General features: G+C 40.1%; 1 protein-coding gene across 3 annotated transcripts; it reads right to left on the reverse strand.

Moving 5' to 3' along the window:
• Positions 1-2,341: 2,341 nt before the first annotated feature.
• Positions 2,342-19,667, reverse strand: LOC127004368 (ankyrin repeat and SOCS box protein 13-like). Of its 3 annotated transcripts, XR_007757765.1 has the most exons (8): positions 19,572-19,667; positions 16,756-16,826; positions 16,364-16,545; positions 13,074-13,224; positions 12,349-12,489; positions 12,114-12,237; positions 7,705-7,814; positions 6,390-6,407 (listed from the first exon to the last, which is right to left on the reverse strand). XR_007757765.1 is itself a non-coding variant. In XM_050871992.1 (7 exons), exons 2-7 carry the CDS (start codon positions 16,790-16,792, stop codon positions 6,215-6,217), a joined length of 828 nt encoding a protein of 275 aa, XP_050727949.1. In that variant the 5' UTR covers positions 16,793-16,826; positions 19,572-19,667; the 3' UTR covers positions 2,342-6,214. The 3 variants fall into 3 exon arrangements, 2 of the variants coding, with proteins under 2 accessions (XP_050727949.1, XP_050727950.1); XM_050871992.1 differs by lacking the exon at positions 7,705-7,814 and having other exon boundaries at positions 2,342-6,407; XM_050871993.1 differs by lacking the exon at positions 6,390-6,407 and having other exon boundaries at positions 7,361-7,814.
• Between the last annotated feature and the right edge of the window lie 3,045 nt (positions 19,668-22,712).

Here is a 22,712-nt window from a genome sequence, read left to right on the forward strand (position 1 = left end):
CTCCTCTTCTCCTTTCCATCTTCTTCTTCTTCTTCTTCTTCTTCTTCTTCCCATTTTATCTTTTCTTCTTTTTCTTTCCATAAATAGATAGATAGATAGAAGATAGAGAGATAGATAGATAGAAAGATAAAGATAGACAGACTAGCAAACAAAGATAGGTAAAAACAGTCTTGTTTTTCCTAACCCACGCACATACACACACACATTTATGTATCACTAAATCATACATCATAAAAATCATAAAAAAATGTTATGGCATGATTTTCAGTAACACTAACGAACACAAGTCTTAAGCCTCGGCCACACGGCACGGATACATGTTTTGAGGCATGTTTGCAACATTGCTTCAGCCATGTTCGGATTCATGTTCAACATGTCTCGTCGAGACATGTCGACAGTTTACTGCCAGCTGTGCCGTCGTGTGGACCGTCATAATGTTCTTGGCGCAAGTTGTGAGGTATCAGATTAGTGGACTCTTGTTGGCTCTTTGGGACACTGCTACGCACTGCACAACTCACTTTGGCCATGGAAATTATCGAAAGCAATAAGGGAGGTCCTAAACTATGTTACAGTGGATACATGTATACGAAGCAGTGGTCGAGAGCTAACACGATTCGGTGGAGGTGCGTCAAGCGAACACTATCATGTAAAGGTGCTGGTTAGTTGCGTTTATGGAAATGTTGGTTACTGACAAAAAATCAGTTAAACTGAACTTCTCAAATTTCACTTCCGGGATCTAAATCTCTCTCTCTCTCTCTCTCTCTCTCTCTCTCTCTCTCTCTCCACTGTAAGATAGGCTACTGCGGACTTGAAAATAATGTATTCATATGGTCAGTTGTCTAATTATTTACTTACATATTGTCAGTTGTTCTCTCTCTCTCGTATTTAGCTTGAGTAGGTCCTTGGAATCAAATGATTTACGATCATTATTCTGCTAGGTTGGTTGGTCACAGTCACCCAACGATATGGCGTGCCATCCAATGGATCCAAGCTGACCATGCTGTTATAGCTACTCAGATGCTGCAAGAATCTCGTGGTGAGCCTCCCAAGAAACGCCAGAAAAGGGTCTACAAGAATCTACAGGCACGGATGAAGAACCTCTGCCTAGACCGCCGGGCTGGTCGTAAATCTGTTGAGTTTCTACAGGGAGGTGGCTACAACATTCGCTGGAAATCTTAAGCAGTATAACAAAAATTTTAAATAAAAGTTTGTAAATGTAAATTTTTTAAATGGAGATGTTTTGAAATGTAAAATTATTAAATGGAAAATGTAAAGAAATTAAATTTTAACACATTTTAGCTGATTCTACTGTGCCATTTTTTCCTATGCTGAAAAATGTGGCATTTTTTCCTGTGCCATTTATTCCTGTGCCATTTTTTCAGGTGCCATTTTTTCCGAGAACTGTCCGACACATAATCATAGAACGATGCTAAACAGTACGTCAAACTAAAAAAAAAAAAAAAAAAATATTTAGGTCCTCTAACGGTACACACTTTGCATATCATTTAGGAATGTCACAAATATATTAGCTGCATCTTTCCTGCGTATTTTTCCAACAGGAGGGAGAAAGATACTTATGTTGATGTTTTGCAGAGCTGGGCACCCGCTAATTTTTCTTTAACTCGCTAATTGCTAATCCGATTTTTTTTCTTTAGCTCGCTAATCGCTAATACGCTAATTTTCCAGGTTTGCTGGTCCGCTAACGCTAATCCGCTAACACTTTTTTTTTTCCTGTTAATCGTCTTTTTTTTTTTGTTAAATCCGCAAAAACATAATTTCCAATGAATAATAATAGACTAATAGTAATATAACAACTATTTAACAGACTATTCCCTGGGAGCAAATAGTTTACTAACCTGTCACGTCCAGTGACGTCCTTTATGGGAAGGCAGACGTTCCCACAAGGAGCAATGTTTTGATTCCCTCTCTTTCCCTAGTTGCTAAGTGTAACCAGATGAGTGGCGCGGACGAAACTAAAGATGAATGGACTGTATTGGCTATCCGGCGGCGACTCAGAGTTTTGACTTAACTCGGTTCCTCTTTTCGATTTCGATCACTTATATTAAAACCAGAAGTCAAAATAGCTACTAACAATTGTTTAACAGCAAGTTAAATAATTCTTAAGCTGCTGGAGAGCAAAATAAAGCCCTGGGCGAAAAAATACGAAACCTCCAAGCTGTTTTTCCTATTTGGGCCGCTCAGGAGACTGGAATCACGTTTGAATTTTTAATATTTCCTCATTGTATCACCTTGAAAGCTCACTACTGTGTGTATGGATGTTGAAAACTTGTGATTAAATAATGAAAAGAAAAAAAATAGTACAACAATGAAAAAGGATGTGTATTACTATTTGAGACTTTTATTACAGAGTTTATTTTATGACTTTATGGTGTATATTCTAAACCACTGCTTTTGATGGCAAATAGGGTACTCTGTTTTCACTTACATATATATAAGCAAAAACAAGTGATGTTCTGTAAGAGTATTCTTCAGATTTTCTTTTTACAAAACTTATATTTTAAACATGGTCCTTACAACCATTTTGCAAGCCTCTGGACAGTACTAAGAGTTGTGTGCTTCCTACCATCTGGTACTCAGTCATATAACTGCGAAGGAATGATGACCCAGTGAATGGTCAGTCTATTGGGACCCAGTGTTTGAGCACAAATCGTACTTTGAAGCAAAATGGTCCATAGGCGGTCATGCCCTAAAGTCTTAATACACGTCACGTGGTCACACCTACACGTCAACAACAATAAGGACTCACTGATCACTTGACACATTGCCTCAGGGCTGCATCACTATTGGGGATGTAATGATTGGTTGGGTCTACATTGGCAGTGTCAAGAACTCACATCAAGTTGATGACTGACAGGCTTGGCATTTGATGCTGAGTGGTAAAGTAGTAAAGTGCAGTTTAATTGTCATTAATTAGATGTATTTATTGTTTGTTTGAGGCTACTTTGATGCAACAGCAAAAATATCATAGCATTTTATGGTGCACACAGTTGAGTGAAATAAATAAAAAAATATATCTAAAAATCAGTTCAGACATGAGCACTGCAGCCATGGCAGCTATAGCGGATGCACCCACCTTTACCTTTGTTTAAACAATATGTTTAAGATATCCATTCTGGGTTGGAATTTACAGCCAACTACGGGAATATACTGGGTCCTGCTAATTTCTTATTTTCATAATTGTTGAACTATTCAGGTTAAAAGTTCATCTTTAGCTCAGCCCAGCAACTTAGCCAACAACGAATGACAGCGACTAAATCCATGTCAGTCAAACTACTCAACTATGATGCATCTTGACTAAGGTCAAACAACTTGTAATTACATTAACCATTCTGTGGTCATACCATAGTGCTCACATGAGTGGTAATGTGTCGTAGTAGTTCTGATATGTTGGCAACAAAAGAAAAGTGTAATAGGTACTGGTGCCCAACTGAAATACAATGGTATGTGTAGCCCGTACCACTATATCTAAACTTAATCTGACCCAGAAACCTTTTTGTATATCCAGTGCAAGAACAATTTGATATTCAAACAGTTTCCTGTACTCTATATCGGATCAGTTTTTCCAAAAGGAATTAATGTAAATTGGATTCATCCATTCCAAGCCCCAGGTAACCTTTATTAAAAGAAAAAGTGAAAGTATTGATACTTTAACATCCATAATAATAATTATGTGACAAATTATAAATGAAAACTGTAAAAGCAATAAATACATGTAATTAATGAAAATTTAACTGCACTTTACTACTTTACCACTCTTCACTGGGGCCATACTCACTTATTTTTCTTGAAAAATAAATAAATAAATCATCATCATCCATCAGGTGGAGAGAAATTAACAGCTGACTGTGTGATGCATTGTTTGTCTGGGCAGACATGCTGGGCCACCTTTGTTTGGGTTCAGATATAGGAGCAAAAGTTTGAATATTAGTGGCAATTTCTTCTTGAAAATGTTGTTCAAATATTGGATCATTCAAGTAAGGGGGCATTTGGATATAGAGATTCTACTGTGATAGCATGTTATTTTTTGGCACATTGACAAAGAAAGTAAAGTTGGCATACATTAAGCTGCCTGTGGCCTCAGTGCTCATATCCATCACATTAACTTGTGGTGGTTTATTTGTGGGGATTTGACTGTCACTGTATACTCATAGGCACATGCCAAGTCCTTCAGTTTCTTTAGAGAAAACACAATATGATTACATCTTGAGATTCTTCTTAACCTGACATAAAACTTGAGAGTAACAACAAGCCTATGATCAGTGGCAAAAAACTCTGCACTCTGAAAAACCTAAGTTTTGAAGGATCCTCCAAGTAGTTATGCAAAAGTGGTCAATATCCTTAGCTCCTCCTGCGGCATTGCTATACCGCACCCAGTAGTGCTGCTCTACTCCCTGCAATGCTTAACCTTTTAGACCTAGGAGAGAACTGTTATGTGTTCCTCGTACCAGATCCATGGGGGTCTAACACTTAACTCATTGTCAGCTTTCTCAGTGCCAGGACTAACATTTAAGTTACCCCAAAATGACGAATGTGTCCTAAGGGGAGGGGCACTGGTCTAAGACAGAGTTGAGTTTGGTACAGAACATCTCTTCAGTTTTACATATCAGTTAAAGTGTACACTGCAATAAGAGACATGAAGCCCAAGGTGTGCTTAACCTCACTTGTACTATAATGTTTGTCAACAAGAGGAAACTCAACAACAAACAGTTACTATTGGCTGAAAATGCCTATAGCTACCTTTCTAAGATGGTATTATTGTTCATGCTTAATCAGCTGAGCTACCCACCTACTGATCTGCCCACTGCCAGGCTTCCTTATCTCAGTCACACTATATCCATCTTCAGTCTTCTAAGCTCATTCTATCAGTAAGGCAGTCAGTGATCCTCGGAGAGGCTCAGAATGTTAAAAAAAAAAAAAAAAAAAAACACTTCCTTCTTTAGGGTGCTTGGATCCCATGGGCTATGCTCTGCACCTGTTTTAGACAGCAAACTCCCCTAAGATGAATCCATTAAGGGAGTTTGCTGCTTGGTCAGGCCTCCTAATACAGCTGGGTCAGGGTAGTAAACAGAACCTCGACCTCAGCCTATGCTTGTATTTTGTATCGGGCAGGAATTGGGCTTTATGAGGAAGAGTTGCAGGCTCCACCCCAGTCAACCAGATCAGGGATTGGGTGACTGCTAGCTAAGGGTAGGAACACCAAACCCCTGAGAGGACAGAATCCTCCAGCCCCCAAATATGCCCTAAAACTTAATTCTATTACCTGAAAATCAATGTAATAAGAAAATAAAAATTACAGCACTAAGCTGTAACATACATTTCAAATTCAGAGTAACTTAAAATAATCCAAGCTGTCCATAAATAATGTTCATGGGGTACCCTGCAAGTTTATGAATTTACAAATGTCAAATGTGTGACTATCAGGGAACAACTGTACATAATGATTTAAATGCATGTGCAAATAAATAGTGTAACCACTGCACACAAAACTTTATAAACAACCCAAGATATTAGATAAGGCAAAAAGTTCCTGTGACACCTACAGGGACTGCCTTCAATCAAATAAAATTTTCAGCAACATTTTCTTACACAGCTAAAGAAAATTAGCTCAAGTACAGCTGGAGGGTATAAGTTGCATTGGTTACTGAAGTAAGTTTAATGTAACAGCAATAAATAAATGGTTTATATTCTAAAAGACCTTAAATATAAATGATTGTAAATATTCATGTGTAGACAGTATTGAGGTAAGAGAAGCCATCTTCCTCTGGAAAGATGCAGCTTCTGTGTCAGGGAAGGCCTCCCTGTGTGGGGCAGGAGTGAAATGAACTGTTGTCCCCTGTCATGAAACATCCTCTGCGAGCAGAACAAGATGCTCCTATCAGGACAAATAATTCAGTATAGAACACAGACTACAAGAAACACATACATATATAATGATAAAGATTTCTTAAAAGGAAAAACAGAAATGTGTTTTCATAAACACAAATAACAAAAGGTTTTGTTGCAGTAAATAAAAATGATTTCATAATTTAACAATATAAACAAAAATAGTACAAAACATAGACTATGAAATGTAATATTCTTACTTGCAAATAAATTTCTCATTAGACTAATGTCTTTAATTCTTATATAAGATTATCATACCACATAAAATTTGGTACAAATCTGAAAGACAAACAGACAAAAACTCTATCAACTACTCTAAGAAACCGATCAAGATTGAGGGCGCCTCTAGCTGGCTAATGAGCTGGAGTCTGCTGGGACCGAGGTGTGACCTGATGGCCAGCCGGCAGCACTGGACAAGGGGACGCGGGCACTTCTCCTGGGTTGCCAGCAGCTTGGCTAATCCTGTGGACGCACCAGCCAGATCTCGCGCAGTTTTGCCCATGCTGTTCGGGCAGAATGGCTACTTTAGTGAGACACTACCACATGCACACTGATAAATTATATATGATCAGCAAGAAAATCCCGTGCAATGAATGGGACAGCTCTAACAATACCTTCAATAATATTTGCTTAGAAGTAGTAGATTTCAGGGAGAATCCATTTAACAGAAGCTCAATGGAACATTCACAAACATATTATGAAAACTTGTTGCAACAGTTCCATGTAACAGGATTTATGTTCATGGCTTCAGATGCCTAGTTCTAAGACAAAAAAGAAAGGATGATGTTCACTAATTTCTATGATGTTTTCTATTGTATACATTCCATGGTGTAGTGCAGGCTACTCAACCATTATAAAAAAAGGTCCAGCTAGACAAGTTCAAATGTATGCAGAGGTCTGGATAAATATTGCAGGTGGACCCCAGGCTCCAGGAGTAGAAAAATATAATCATCCCCTTCAGCACCGCTCCCATTTACCCGACCCGGGCCCGTATACCACTCGCTGGGTCAGGCCGGGTATCACTGAAAGGCTCCACAGTGTCTGAAAACTCATCACTGTCATCTACTAAGTCACTATCACCACTTTCTGAGGTATCATCATTATATTCTTCAGTAGAAGCTGATATGTAAGTAGATTAAGAATAGTGTAAGAAGTATCTATAAGTTATGCATTACTGTTAAGTTTTCTTTGTAGGCACCCAGAAAAGACTCTGTAATAACAGGGAATCCAAATCCCCTATAGGAGTTTTAATACCTTTATACTTTTGTATGTTTCAGTAATGAGATTGTATACCATATTGTAAGTTACAGCTACATATAGTTTCTAGAGTTTTCCTCTCAGATGAGGGCACAAGGCGCTGAGACTCAAGGAGTAATGTAGAGTTCTCAGTAAATATTAAGTGCCTCCACGAGTATCCATCCCTCTCAAGATTGACACCACGGACACGTCGACGATGGGATATAACCAGTTACTATGTATTACAGGTACGTTGTGGTGCTCTAAGGAGTAACCAAGTGCTGGTAGGTCACAAACACAACAAAACCTGGCAACGAGGATGGGATTTAACCAGTTACTATGTATTACAGGTACGTTGTGGTGCTGTAAGGAGTAATCAAGTGCTGGTAGGCCACAAACACAACAAAACCTGGCGATGAGTGGACGTCCCACTAAGGACAGCCCTGGATGAGGACAAGCAAAATGCCTTTGGACGTGGACCAGCCCCCAGCCTTCTCTTTGGTAGAGGACCCAGCATCAGTAGCTCCCCGATGGAAGAAGCGGAAGACACGGTTCCAGTTCTACCTGGATGCTACAGGAGTCACCAGTGAAGCGCAAAGGTGTGCACTACTCTTGCATGTGGCAGGCCCGGAGGTGCAAGAAATATTCAGCACACTGCCACCACCACTGACGACCTACAAGGAGGAACAAACAGCTCTAGAGAAACACTTCACCCCTAAGACCAATATAAGGTATGAACGTGTGTTGTTTAGAAAGATAAAGCAAGACACACATGAAACAACAGATGCCTTTGTCACCAGACTCAGAAAGTTAGCAGAAACCAAGTCATCCAACACAACCAACACAAGGTAACAAACAAACTGCAGGAAATAGAAATGTCCAGCTGCTTCCAAGGAATGTTCAGCCTGTAAAAAGTTAGGGCACTTTGCTAGTATGTGTAAGACTAAGAAAAGAGTATATGCCACTGCAGAATCCACTGAGCCAAATGTAAAGCAACCTAGTGAGTCTCACGATAGTAAGGGTGACACTGATTTACAGTATACTTTCAGAATTAACTCAGTAGGAAGTTCCCAGAAAAGGATTATGCTTAGCATCACACTAAATGGCAAACCTGTGAACATACAGCTTGACACAGCAGTTGATGTCACACTAGTGTCAGAGAATCTGGCTAAGTCTATTCCAAATGTGAGAATAACACCCACTAAAGTACAGCTCCAAGACTATATGGTTGTTGGTTCGATGGATGTGGATGTTTGTTATGGACAGAAGGAATACAAAAATCTGCCAGTTGTAATAATGGAAGGATAAGAAAGGAGTCTTCTTGGTTTAAACTGGCTTCAACACATTCCATTGGATTGGTCAAAAATATGTAGTGTAAAATCAAGGTTGCTGAAAGAAGATTTAACTCAAGTACTTGAACAGAGCAACGAAGTGTTCCAAGATGGGGTAGGAACTGTTATAAATGCATGTGCTAGTTTACAACTAAGGCCTAATGCCAAACCAAAATTTCATCCCCCTAGACAGATTCCCTTGCCATTAAAACCATTGGTAAAGCAAGAGATTCAGAGACTTGTAGATAATGGATCTTGGGAGAAAGTCACTTAGATTGAGTGTACTCATGGTAGAATGTCATAACTTACCTATAACAGCTAAAATGATAAGACATGCCACTAAACAAGATCCAGTGTTGTCACATATTTTGTAATCATTAGTTACTGGTTATAACACAGTACCAGAGCAGGCAGAATTTCAACCCTATCTAAAGGTATGGTCAGAACTGTCAGAAGAACAAGGATGTATTCTAAGGGGAGCCAGAGTAGTTATCCCAGAAAGTTTAAGGAAGTCGTGAGTGAAGTATTACATGCTGACCATCATGGTATTATAAAATCAAAGGCGATCGCAAAGACGTATGTGTGGTGGCCAGGAATAGATGTCATGATAGAGTCATGTGTGAAACAATGCCCAAACTGCTCAGCATTTCAAAATTATCCCAAGCCAGCACGCATGCATCCTTGGGAATACCCGAGACACCCTTGGCAAAGATTGCATTTAGACTTTGCAGGTCCTTTCCTTGGTCATTCATTTCTAGTAATTGTAGATAAGATGCTTACAGTAAATGGCCATAGGTAATAGCCATGAGTTCAACCACAGCACAAGCTACAATAAAAACCTTAATGCCAGTCTTTGCCATTCATGGACTTCCAGTTCGCATTGTGACGGACAATGGTCCACAATTTTGCTCCAGTGAATTTTCAGAATTTCTAAAGGTTAATGGAATAGAGCATACTATGGTAGCACCTTACCATCCCGCCACCAATGGTGAAGCGGAACACTTTGTGCAGACCTTCAAACATAACATGAAATGTAGGAGTGCAACATCTGCAGACGTTATTGCTCACATTAGCAAGTTCCTATTGTCCTACAGAACTTCTGAACATTCTGTTACCGGACAAATTCCTTCACAGTTATTGATGGGTAGAAGAGTCAGGAATAAATTGGACTTACTTAAACCAGACTTCTACATACAACAAAACAATCGTGAATGGCAACAAGTAGCCAAACATCAAACTGTGAATGAGTTCAAACCTTCTTCACTGGTAATGGTTCATTCCTACAACACAGATGTGAAATGGGTCCCAGGTCAAATTACTAAAGACCTAGGACGAATGTACTATGATGTCAAAATTGGTGGACGCGTATTGAAACGTCACGTCGACCAACTTAGACCTTACACGGCTCCAGCTCAAGAAACAAATGGAGACCAGAGCGATGTAAAACCTGTGCCATTGGAGAGTAAAGAGATAGATGTACCTGACCAGTCTAGTGACTCTGGTGTTACTTCCACTCCTCCAGAAAATGTAAATAGGAGAGTTCTTCCAGCTCAGAGCACAAGAGGAGTTCCTCCAGAGTGCTTAAATCTGTAAGGTTTTCCTTTCTTTCCAACAGGGGGGAGGAAACGATATGTAAGTAGATTAAGAACAGAGTAAGAAGTATTTATAAGTTATGCATTACTGTTAAGTTTTCTTTGTAGATGCCCAGAAAAACTCTGTAATAACAGGGAATCCAAATCCCCTATAGGAGTTTTAATACCTTTATACTTTTGTATGTTTCGGTAATAGGATTTTGTGTATATATATATATATATATATATATATATATATATATATATATATATATATATATATATATATATATATATATATATATATATATATATATATATATATATATATATATATATATATATATATATATATATATATATATATATATATATATATATATATATATATATATATATATATATATATATATATATATTGTAAGTTACAGCTACATATAGTTTCTAGAGTTTTCCTCTCAGAGGAGGGCACGAGGCGCTGAGACTCAAGGAGTAATGTAGAGTTTTCAGTAAATATTAAGTGCCTCCACGTGTATCCATCCCCATCAAGACTGACACCACGGACACGTCAACGAGGATGGGATATAACCAGTTACTACGTATTACAGGGATGTTGTGGTGCTGTAAGGAGTAACCAAGTGCTGGTAGGCCACAAACACAACAGAACCACCTGGCAGATATTCAGAGCCAGACTTGGAACTACTGCTGACCGACATAGTGGTGATAACGGCGGTTGCAACGATTGTAGCGAATCCAAGATGGCCAGGCTAGGGACACAAAGTGATATAATCCTTCTCTTATGGAAGCAAGACAAGCACTGAGTCCCAAATGGCAACCCTGAGCCAGCCAGCCTTAAGATGCCCTGACGTCTCGTGACGTGGCAGTCACTGTTTTATTTGCTTGAGTGACTGTGGGCGGAGTTTCAGGGTATCTCCAGTACATAGTACCACCCCCTAAACACAGTGTAATAAACTATACTGCCCGTATTTATCCACCCTCTGAAACAATAGAAAATTTCACGTACACCCGGACATGACGGTATATCGTAGTGCATCCCCTATCACGTACATGCGTACGTGATGGTGCTGAAGGGGTTAAACAACGTGAATGTCCTGGTGATGGATTCTTGCAAGTGTATTTTCTCGACTGACTGTAGGGCCAACAGTCAGTTGAGGAAACACACTTGCAAGAATCCATAGCCAGGACCTTCATGTTATTTAATTATGTTTTCTACTCCTGGAGCCTGGGGTCCAGCTACAACACTCAGGAGGTCTGGATTTGGACCACAGGCCAACAGTTGAGTTGCCCTGATGTAGTGGTTAGCATGCCTAGCTGAGGGCCTGAAGCCCCTATACGATGACAGCAGATTTGAAAATGGGGAGATCAAATTTAGTGACCGATGAAATCAATGTCCACATTATACCCAGCATTTCCTTTTTTATTTATCTCTGTCAACTGCATAGCCTTTTCTTTAGATATTTTGTGGGGCACCAGGTTTCTGAACCATATGTTAGGACTGGCAGGCTGCACTGACTGAACACCTTCCTCTCCCAAGAGAGTAGCAGGTTACTTTCCATGATATTACTGTGTTTACCCAAATGCGCTCCATTCTATTCTTATACTTATTCTGACTTTCATTTCATGGGCTGGGTTTGCACTAACTGTTTGTCCAAGATATGTGTGCTCCTTTCCTATCTCAAGTGTTTCCTTTCCATATGCTGTCCTATTATTTATTATCATTGTGTTCTTCATATTCAACTCTGATTTAACAAAGCTTTTAATTGAATAACAATATTGACACCTCTTTTACAGTTCTGGTCACTGAGAAGTGTATGTGATATAAAATCAGTAAAATAATGACAACCTGAGATACATCACACACTGACAGAGAGGAAGGAAACACAAGTGGCGTCTAGATGTAAATCATTCCCTTGTCAGTCTTTTTATATCTTTGGCTGTAACTTATTTCTTGTTTTTAGATTCTCAGCTCTTCATTCAACTCTAAGAAAGTGTTAAAACGGCAGTTATGATGATGATGATGATGATGATGACAAATACATGCATAGCTTACTTATCCTGCATGTAAACATTGGCACCATAGGCCAAGAGAAGCTGTGCTGCCTCCACACTCTTGCTGTACATGGCAATGTAATGCAGTGGAGTCTTATGGTTCTTTATGGCATTCACACCGGCACCTGAAAATTTCACATAGCATATGAATGAAGTGAATTTATTTGGCCACAGTTTGCACAATTTAGAAATTTTATTCACAATCTGCAAGCAACTCCTTTCATATGTAGTCCTACCGGCTTTGAGGAGGAACCTGATGCAGGCAATGGAGGGCATCGTCATGGAGCAGGCAGCATGCAGGGGAGTGCCATAGTGCAGATCATTGACATTCAGCTTGGCTCCCGAGGCCACGAGTAGTGAAACGATGTCTGTGTAGCCTGTTGGAGAACATCAGTTGTGTAAGGCCGGTTGTAAGTGACATGCTAAGAAATATTTGATGCTGATGGTAGATGAAACTCAGCAGCTCAGTAAAGGTATCTGATATCATTGTACTGAGTAAGTTACATTTAATCTGACATATTTTAAGCTCAAAATATTTCTTTGAAGTAATTTATGCAATCATTTTCATTTCTTGTTTTAGTTTATTTCAGCTGCCCGGTAAGGCATCACCAGTGTCTCTGTGGATCTATCACATAATTAACCAAATGTCATCCTCCTGTTCTGCAGAAGAGTTAGCCAAGTTAAATAAAAGGAGTGACAAAGTAGTCATACCTCACTCTCTTCCAAATGCCTATTTTTTTAACTTTGAGCAAGAGGACTTATTTTCTTACATCACCAGACACTCTTATTCATCTGCAGACATGAAAATTTCAATGCTGATAAAATACCACACCATCACCCTAAACACTGCCCACCTTGAACTGAGTGAATATAGTTTTGAAGTGGCAAACTATTTGACTCTGCTAATGGAAATGAAAAATTCCCAAAGGTGACATCACTCATGGCTTCTACAAGCAAGTACCTCTGAGGGCTGCTTCATGCAGGGGTGTGGCGGGCAGCAAGGGAGGGTTGACCAGTGCACCACCAGTCAGCAGCAGCTTGACACAGTCCAAACTGCCCCCTGCACAGGCATCACACAGGGGTGTGCTGTTGTCTATGCTCTGGGCATTAACCTGGGGAGATGTTACAACATGTAAGTCAACTACAACCTCTAAAACCGCAGGAAAAAGATGTAATCGAAATGCCTATGACTACAATATGAGAAATAAAACAAGAAGGAACACTTGGGGCAATCACTTCTCAAACCAGTCTCTATACATATCACATTATTAATACCTTCCAACCCATAGTGCCATCAGGGAGTGAAATGGAATGTGAAATAAATGAACTGGTTGAAAGAACAGAAAGGGAGTGGATGGTGTTGCTGCTGGCACTGCAGGAGAAGACAACTTCAACGATGATTGTTGCTGTGAACATTTTCTTGGAGAATACGGCATCAATGTGCAGAGACTCACATTGTATGCTCTTGACTTATAAAGAAGGAATATATAAAAGCATAGAAAGGTGGATATTAACCCTTTCATTGTTAAGCGCTCGCAACGAGACTATCCCTCAGGCGCGCTCGGGCACCCCAGCGGGTGAAGGGGATCTCTTTTAACCGCTATATCTCAAAAACTATTCATCACAGCTACAAAACAAAAACACCATTGGAAAGAGGAGGCCAAGATCTATAAGATTCAGTTATGTAAGCCTCTCCTGTGAATGTACAGGCAAGTTCAGGGGGTGTTTTTTGCTGTGAGTGCAACTGGCGCTCACAGCGAGCTTTTAGCACCACCAGCAAGTGACGCTAGTGCTTGCTCTTTTAACCTCTGTATCTCAAAAACTATTCATCACAGCTAAAAAACAAAAAACACCATTGGAAAGAGGAGGCCAAGATCTATACGATTCGGTAATGTAAGCCTCTCCTGCGAAGGTACAGGCACGTTCAGGGGGTGTTGCCTGTGAAGACGTACATTTATACATGCGCGACGGTCAGCCGTAAGGCAACTACTGTAGATCTCTTGATGATGGGGTGCTGGCAGGGCAGTATTGCCAACTGCAAAATTTACAACTATTTCATCAAAATATCAGTCAAGTGATAGGTGAAGCTATGCAAAAATGTCGCTATATTGGACAACAACATCCACCAGTTGCTCGTCCATAGATTTTCCGCACTATGTTGACATGATTTTCCACCAAATTTAGTGGAGAACCCACTCAATTGGCAATCCTGTGTTGTGAGAAATATTGCTGGAACACTCTCATACGCGGGAGATTTGAGTGCGGCTGGAGCTCGCTGCGAGCGTTTAGCACCACCAGCAAATACGCCTAACGCTCGCTGCGAGCGTTTAGCCATGAAAGGGTTAAGGACCATATTTAAGATAATTTACCCCAAAATTGCTAATTTTCTGTTTTTCATCTATCCATATACAGGAACTTGTGTAGTAATTGGTGGTGTAACCCAAATATTCCTTCGAGATTAAGTTCCTTCTGTTTTAAAGAGCTTTTTGTCATTTTTAAAGCACTCGGGCGGCCCCTCTGGTAACTTACAACCCTCTTGCATTTGTTGTGAGGTTTTGCGGTAGAATAATGGTATATTTTTAATTCCATTTGGAAACTATGACAATGTGCTATTACTGTGAAAGAAAATGAACCCATTTGTATCGGGTGATAAGCCAAGAGATAAGCAAGTATGTGAGCTGCCCACTGCTTTGTCGTGAGGGAAAATATTTACGCCTTGCTGTCCTTCGCTCATTTTCATACATACTTTTACAATGCCAAGAAGCGGACATGCTAAGAAAAGAAATGGATCTGCTAGGAATGCCAGAGCAGCGCAGGAGAGAAGGAAAGAAGAGAGAACAAGACACCACACGTCCAGCCTGCCCCTCCTCCAGTGCTGCCTGTAGCCCTGCCATTCCCTCAGCCTCTCCTCTCTAACCTTCACACCACTGCTTCAACAAGCTTCCACATCTACCTGCACACCACAGCCATTACATCCAGGGTAACAGAAGAACAACATGCACCAAATACTTCAGCCACAGGTAGTGAACCTGCAAATAATCAGTTTCCATCACTCCTACTTCCTTATCAACCAGTACTCTGTAAAGTAGCCGATGCATCAACGATAATTATGTTCAGCATGGCAGCAATGGAAGGGAGGATGGGAAGGAAGAAGTACAAAAGCCAAACAGAGAAGAAAAAGACGAAAAGTTGATGTGGAGAGTGAGTCCTACCAACCAGGGGAGCACTGGCACCACTAACACCCGTATATCAAACACCAATCTGGCACAATGTATTGTGTAATAAGTAATATTTGCTATATTTGAGGGACTGTAATGTGTTGTCAATGAGTCCTGATATGTAATAATCCTAATTACCCAAATATACTCAGGTGTTTTTCATAACAAAGGTACTCAAAACTTTAGAATCATTCTTCTCAAAACCAACATTTTGAACTTCATTGTGGAAAGGCTATGAAAGTACCAACTGAATATCAACCATTTTTGGCCAATATGTTGGGGAATCAAAGAAGACCTGGGCAACAGATTATTACTCTATCTTAATATCATGGATCGTAATGGAAGTTCAATTAGAAAAAAAAGAAAAAAGAAAAAGAAAAAATATCACAAGCGGTCTAATATTCACAATTTCAAACTTTTCTGGCAGTTGTGCTTAGTAGAAATGATAAACAACAACACTGTGTTAAATTAAATAAACTGATATTGTTATTGACAAAACCTTATCAAATTAAAATTAGGCATTTTTCTCTTAAAATTAATAAAAACATGGAAAGGAATAACTTTACACACACACACAAAAAAAAGAAAAAAAGAAAAAAAAAAAGCATACTGAAGTAATGTACACTTCAAGACCAGCAAAATGATATGTCAGCCAACCTCGTAAGTTGAATATTGACAAAACCCATAAATATGGTCCTTAAAATATAATAATCTGACCTAGTAATTATAATAAGTTTGCCACTTATATATTTACCAATTAACCTTGTACAAAACCAGCATTCCTAATGTACTAAAGTAACCTTTAACATTATCATTAGGTGAGAGATAAATAAAAATATACTGTGAGGCATTTGCATATATAGAACAACTAAGAGAGACTTTCCCAGTACTGGCATTTTGAAGGGATTTAAGAAAAGTATATAGACTGTAGACTTAAACAAACAATAGCATAACCTTGTGGATGCCAATATTTGAGGCAGCTAATCTGTGAGACACTTCATTACTTCTCTGTTAACCAAAGCCAAAGCCTCACCCATGCGCCTCGGTCCAGGAGGTACTTGGTGATCTGTCGGTCCCCGGTGAGGCAGGCCATGTGTAGTGGAGTGACGCGGTCATAGTGCTGCTCATTGATGTCGTGGCCGTCATTTACAAGATCTTGAACATGTTTGAAGTTTTTTGATGCAACGGCATTGTGTAGCGGAAACAGCTGGACTCCTGCAAAGTGGTAATAATTCTTATGACTGTTCCTATTATGCAGGAAAACACACACAGGGTGCACACGTCATGTCACTGATAATTGGAGAATAGTGGCAAACCAAAAACTGGCTCGCATTAATGTCATGTACAGCAAGCTATATTTTTTGTTTGATATTCTAGCTCCAAGCCTCAAAAAGTGTCAAGTCATACAATATCACCAAAACTTACTGGTGTAAGCTTCATCCTCATCATAAAATGAGGCCATGTCCCTGATCGCTGCACTTCCAACACCACAAAAGCTGCAATGAAAGGCAAATAGTGAATGGAAAACAAAGGCAAATGAATCTTGACTCAATATGCTAGCAATATTTTTATTTTCTATATACATATTATAATAAGTTTGTTAATTCATATTTCAGTGGTCTGAAATCTCCCCAAAACTTAGATTCTTGAATGCAGGATACTGAAATCTGAAAAACAGTCTGAATTCTAAGATCTAACATACTGTATATATTCATAAGGAAAAAAAACTGTATTCTTGGGTGCAAGAAATAATAAATGAAATTCTTAATAATAGTTAAAATTCTGGAAAGCAAGAATTAATATATTTCAAAATACACACAGAAGGTAGAATTTGAACAGCCTGTGGAAGACACAATACTCTGGGTGCGCAGGAAGGACCTCTTCAACTATCTTAAGATGTGAAGTTTCAGAGTGGTAACTTATAAGGTTGATTGACTTTTTCTAAAGGGCTCTGCATGTGGGCTCCTGAAACATACTGTACCTCTTGGAGGATCATCAACTATTTAACCTATCAAATGAGCTCCAAAGACTAAGGGTGGATGGAGTGGGCCTCTCTGAGATGAGGGGGCATGGCAGTGGCAAGAATAGTAGAGGAGGTTACACCTACTACTGGTCCTACTATATGAGCGGTGGTAATTGCAATTACACCTATACTATTAATCAACAATTATACCAACACAAACACTGATAGGGAGCAAGAAGGTAAATACCTGTTGAAACATGCATAAGTCACTCTCAGTGAGGTATATGTGGGAGGCGAGGGGGAGCTGCAAGCCTATCAAAGACCCTCCCGTGTTCTCATTATCCTTTTCTCTATTGTCTCATGATCTATGCAGATAAATTATCTTCCTTTCCACACCACACTACATACATCCAACATGCATACCATTTCCTCAAAATTAACAAGATTTATAATGAAAAATTGTCATAGCTGAGCCTCGGACCCCATCCAGGGAGGAGGCCAGAAATGTTGCTGGGTTGAACCACACTTCTAACAGCAACAGCCTAAAGAAGTGTCATTATAATTCTTCCAACTTTCTCATCATCAAATTCTGCAACATTCATGATCTTTGCATGAACTTCCCTTCAGTGGAACACCAACTCGTCTCCTCTAAACCTCACCTTGTCTTCCTAACCAAAACATAGGCTACTGGCTGTAATCTCTACTTTGTTCCCTCTTACCATCTCTATACTTATGTTCAATCAAAAGATGGATGCTGTGTCTATGTCTGCAGTGATATCACTTGCATTCATGCCCACAACCTTGATTCTTCAGAATTTTCCATCATCTGGCTAAGACTCAACCCTTTCATGTACTAATTACAGCTGTGGCTGTAATCGGCATTTGGGGCTCAGACAAACTGGTAACACCCAAAGCCGTCAGCAGAAGAAATATTTAATAGAAAATATATATTTTAAGTGCATTGGATATGTCCAAGGTCAAGGAGTGGCTTTACTTCACAGACAATGTTTCATGTCAGACTTAGGGGGGTAATGGGTTGGTTGGCCTGAGTACTGAGCAGCACTAATGGCAGACCTTCTGAACAGGCAGCTCCTAACCAGAGGGTCACAAATAGTGGATGTTGATCCATCTATTGCTGAAACATACATAGGGGTCAGCACAGTTAATCAAGAAGTTAACTTGGTTAACAGTTAATTCATTAATCCAAAAGCTGACTTTGATAACTGTTAATCAGTTAACCATGTTACATTGCATACTTTATACATATTTTAAGACAACCCCTGACAAATACATTGCAATTTCATTGACTTTATGTGAGTGATTTTTTCAAATCATTGATTTCATATTTTAAAACACTGAGTTTTCTCTGCTTGACCATTCAGACAGCCATATATGAGAACAAATGACTTTCTGTATTGATTCAAAACAGAATGCATCATTTCACTCTCCAATATGGAATGATTCCGTATTTGAAGGGACGGGTGGTCACCCTACTGTACACCAAGGTAAACATCACCATGATATACCCAACCGAACAGATATGTAAATGTCTTTTTACCCTAATGATCCCCGATTGGGAATGATACCCCAATAATAAATGAACATCTTTTAACCTCATTGAACACTGGGGTACAGTTCACAAATAGGTATTATTGGGTAAAAAGATGCCTCATGGGGGTTCTAACAAAACTAGATTCATCCTAATCTAAACTAACCTGACATAACCTAACTCTATTTGACCTAACCTGACCTCCCGCTGCCAAAATACGATGTGCTGCACTGTGCTCATAAATTTTCCACATCAAGATTTTTCAGTTTTTCGGATGCTTTTAGTTACTTGGCTGAATTCAGAAAATAAAATACAATACTGTCAATTTTGACCTCAAGCGAGATGGCTACCTTTATTTCCATATAAGCGAGTATTTGCACTAAAGTTATGGAGAAATGGAAGAAAAATAGATATGCACCCTTATTTTCAACGTTTAACTTACTACTCACATAAATCAAGTATATAAACATCAAGACACAAACATTTGCTGCATTGACACACGGTAAACGTCTGCACGGGCCACGGTGGTCTGTGGGCCATGCCTGGGAAATACACGTCTGTGGAAATAACAATGAAGCACAGTTGACCTGCCCTAAACTGGACCCCCGCTCCCTGGCGATGACGAATGGCGGGGCACGGGCACTGACCCCTCCAGGACGTGCACTGATGATCTACGAGGCGTGCAGGGTTAGGAAAAGGGAGAATAAGCAAAAGGGAGGTCATAGTTACGTGCGGCGCGGCGGGAGGAGCGGCGGGCCAGCTGATGCGTGTTTACCCTCACTCTTCCTCTTCTTCTTCTTCTTTTGCGCTGTTCCACTTTGTATCGCCTCGTAGTTCCTCCTCTCGTTCCTCTTTTCTTATTATTCACTTATTCACACTCTCCTTTTCAGTATGACATCACTTTCTTAACTGGGCTTATGTGTTTTTCTTCCTGTCTTTTTCTTTCCCTAATTTACTTTTTTCTGTGATTTTTGCTATTTTCCACTATTACACTTTTCACTTAACATCTTTTTTTCCCAACATGTCAAGAATTTTTTTGTGTAAGGTATTAATTTCGCTGCTTCCTCCTTATATCCATATAGCCCTAACACGTACGGTACTTATTCCTCCGTCTTCTTTTGAGCTGTTCCGCTATGTATCGCTTCGTAGGTCCTCCTTGCTTCTTCCTCTTATTTAGACACTTCAAAAACCAGATACAACGGTACGGAAAGATGAAACTGTACGCTGGAAAAAGTAGATTGCGGAGATTTAGCTCTATAACGGGTCCCCTCATGGTTTCCTTGCTCATTTTCACTCTTTTTTTATTCTCTAGGTGTTCTGTTTGTGGTTAATTTATTATTTTTTGTATATTTTTTGTTTCTTCTTCTTCTGGGGTGTTTTAGGGGTGTTTTAGTTTTTTCAGGGAGAGATTAGTGTTTTGTGGTGTTCCGTTGCAAAAGCATAACGCTCCCATTACGACTAGTTTTAAGGCCACTGGGAAGATTAATCGGGTTTTCATGGGGTTTTTTCCCGTTCAAGATGCAGAAGCCGTGTAAAACTATCACCAGCATCACAAAACACTCCATGAAAATTTACTACGAGAGGTTTTACAAACATAGGAGTTGAGGCGTTGATATATTAAAAAATAGGAAAATTTGCCTTTGTAACGGCTCCCCTTAGTGGCCTTGCTCATTTTCATTGCATATTTTTATTCTCTAGGTGTTCTGTGTATGGTTACTTTGTGTTTTTAGTATATTTTTGTTCCTTCAGTCCAGAGTTTGTTTTTCTGGGGTGTTCCGTTGCAAAGGCAGAATCCCTCCCGCAACACACCACAGACAGACGACAGCACGGACCGCCATAGAGTTTTCCAGTGATTTTCCTCTTTTACGCCGCCCTCGTCGTCCCGCTGGGGATATGGGACAGTCCAGCAGTGCCTTCTGTCAGTCAGGTAAGTGTGAGGTGCTGTCTGAGTGCTGGTAGGCGAGGAGAGCGGGTGTCATCGCCATGGGTCGGGGCCAGAGACACTATTTACGTCGGGAGTGCCTGCCTGGGGTATTCTCAGACGCTTCCACCTCAAATAATCATCTATTTCCAAAGGCCAAAGAGAAGATTAATCGGGTTTTCATGGGTGATTTTCACGTTCATTGTACAGAAGAAGGATCACACTACCACCATGGTCATTAAACTACCCCTGGAAATGCTCAAAACCGTTACGAAAATCCTGTCAATGTGAATGTCAGCGTTTGAGATTATCCTGGGTGGGTCACGAGTACCAGCCGAGCCTCCCAGGGCCTCGGCGGGGCGGTGCACGTCATGAGGGACCTGTAGCCATGCAATAATAAATCAGGACTGTCGGGAAGTGCACCAGATGGGGTGACGTGCCTGTTTCCGTGCTCGGTGGGATGTTTAGCGGAGTGCCAGTTCTTGTTGAGTGTGTCGGGGGGTGGGGGAGCTTTGTGGCACCCTCGTGACTTATATTTTTCGCTATTTTGTTTATCGAACTTATGGAACTTTTGTTTGTCCTCCTCAATGTTGTTGAAATTATTATTATTATTATTATTATTATTATTATTATTATTATTATTATTATTATTATTATTATTATTATTATTATTATTATTATTATTATTATTATTATTATTATTATTATTATTGTTTTTGTTGGTGCTAATGCTAATGCTGATGTTGTTACTACTGCAGAATATATTTTCACTGATTGTCATTGCGAAGGATCCCTTGGCAAACACTTTTATGTCTGCCACCCCGAGGACAAACAGTGTTTACGTTCCGCGCCTCGCTGAGAAACGGCGGACGCACGTCAGTAGTGGTGCATTTTAATTAACCTTTTAATTAACCTGTGGTGGAGTCCAACACCTTGCTCGGCAGCCAGTGAGGCGAGGGAGTGGGGCGGGAGGCAGGAAGAGTGAAATAACACTTGAAATTAATGGAATTCTGCGAAACAATCTAACGTATTAGTTTTAAGCGTGAAATGTCTAATTAAGAGAACAGCTATTGGGGAGATATTACATTGTTCCCCGAGCCGTCATTCGTGGTCACACCCAGGAAGGAAGGGGGGGGGGAATGGGGGGGTTGAAAGGTTTCTGCCATAAAGGTAGTGAACTTACAAAACAAAAACAAAAAAAAGACTGATCCATCCCATTATTATGCTGTTGGATGCTCTTCATCAATACAGACCACATTATTTTGGTGATAACTGAAGATACCTGACCATCAGGTTATCATCGTACAGTAGTCACTGGGTTATGACATGAGAGAGAGAGAGAGAGAGAGAGAGAGAGAGAGAGAGAGAGAGAGAGAGAGAGAGAGAGAGAGAGAGAGAGACGTACTCTCGTATAGACTGCACTAGATAAACACTAATGATGCGTCACCATTAGGCTATCATCATATATCAGACACAGCATGATAAACACGAGAGAGAGAGAGAGAGAGAGAGAGAGAGAGAGAGAGAGAGAGAGAGAGAGAGAGAGAGAGAGAGAGACTACAGTGTCTGCTTGATGCCCACCCATCCTGACCACTCCCATTACAAGGCTATATCCGTGGTGGGCTGGATGGGGAATGAGGGAAAAATGGGGAAAAGCCTCCTTTGTTCCATGTCTCCGTCGGGACCTCTCGAGTATCCAGTTACACGTCCCTCAAGACTTAGCACACTTTGGGACAGACCTTGAGTGTTGGTTACGTTAGAGTAGCGCCTAAGGGTCGTCTGCGGAAGAGGATGGTTATAAGCTGCTATTGTTAGTGGTGATGATGGTGATGTTCCTAATAGTGGTGATGGTACTGGTAGAGAGGAAAGGAGTCACGTAGGCCGAATTTTGTGCCTTGCCTGTTTTCCTGTCTACCGCAGAAGATTTGGGTAGTGGTGATGATGATGAT

Source organism: Eriocheir sinensis, chromosome 28, assembly GCF_024679095.1.
Source record: "Eriocheir sinensis breed Jianghai 21 chromosome 28, ASM2467909v1, whole genome shotgun sequence".
Lineage (NCBI taxonomy): Eukaryota > Metazoa > Arthropoda > Malacostraca > Decapoda > Varunidae > Eriocheir > Eriocheir sinensis.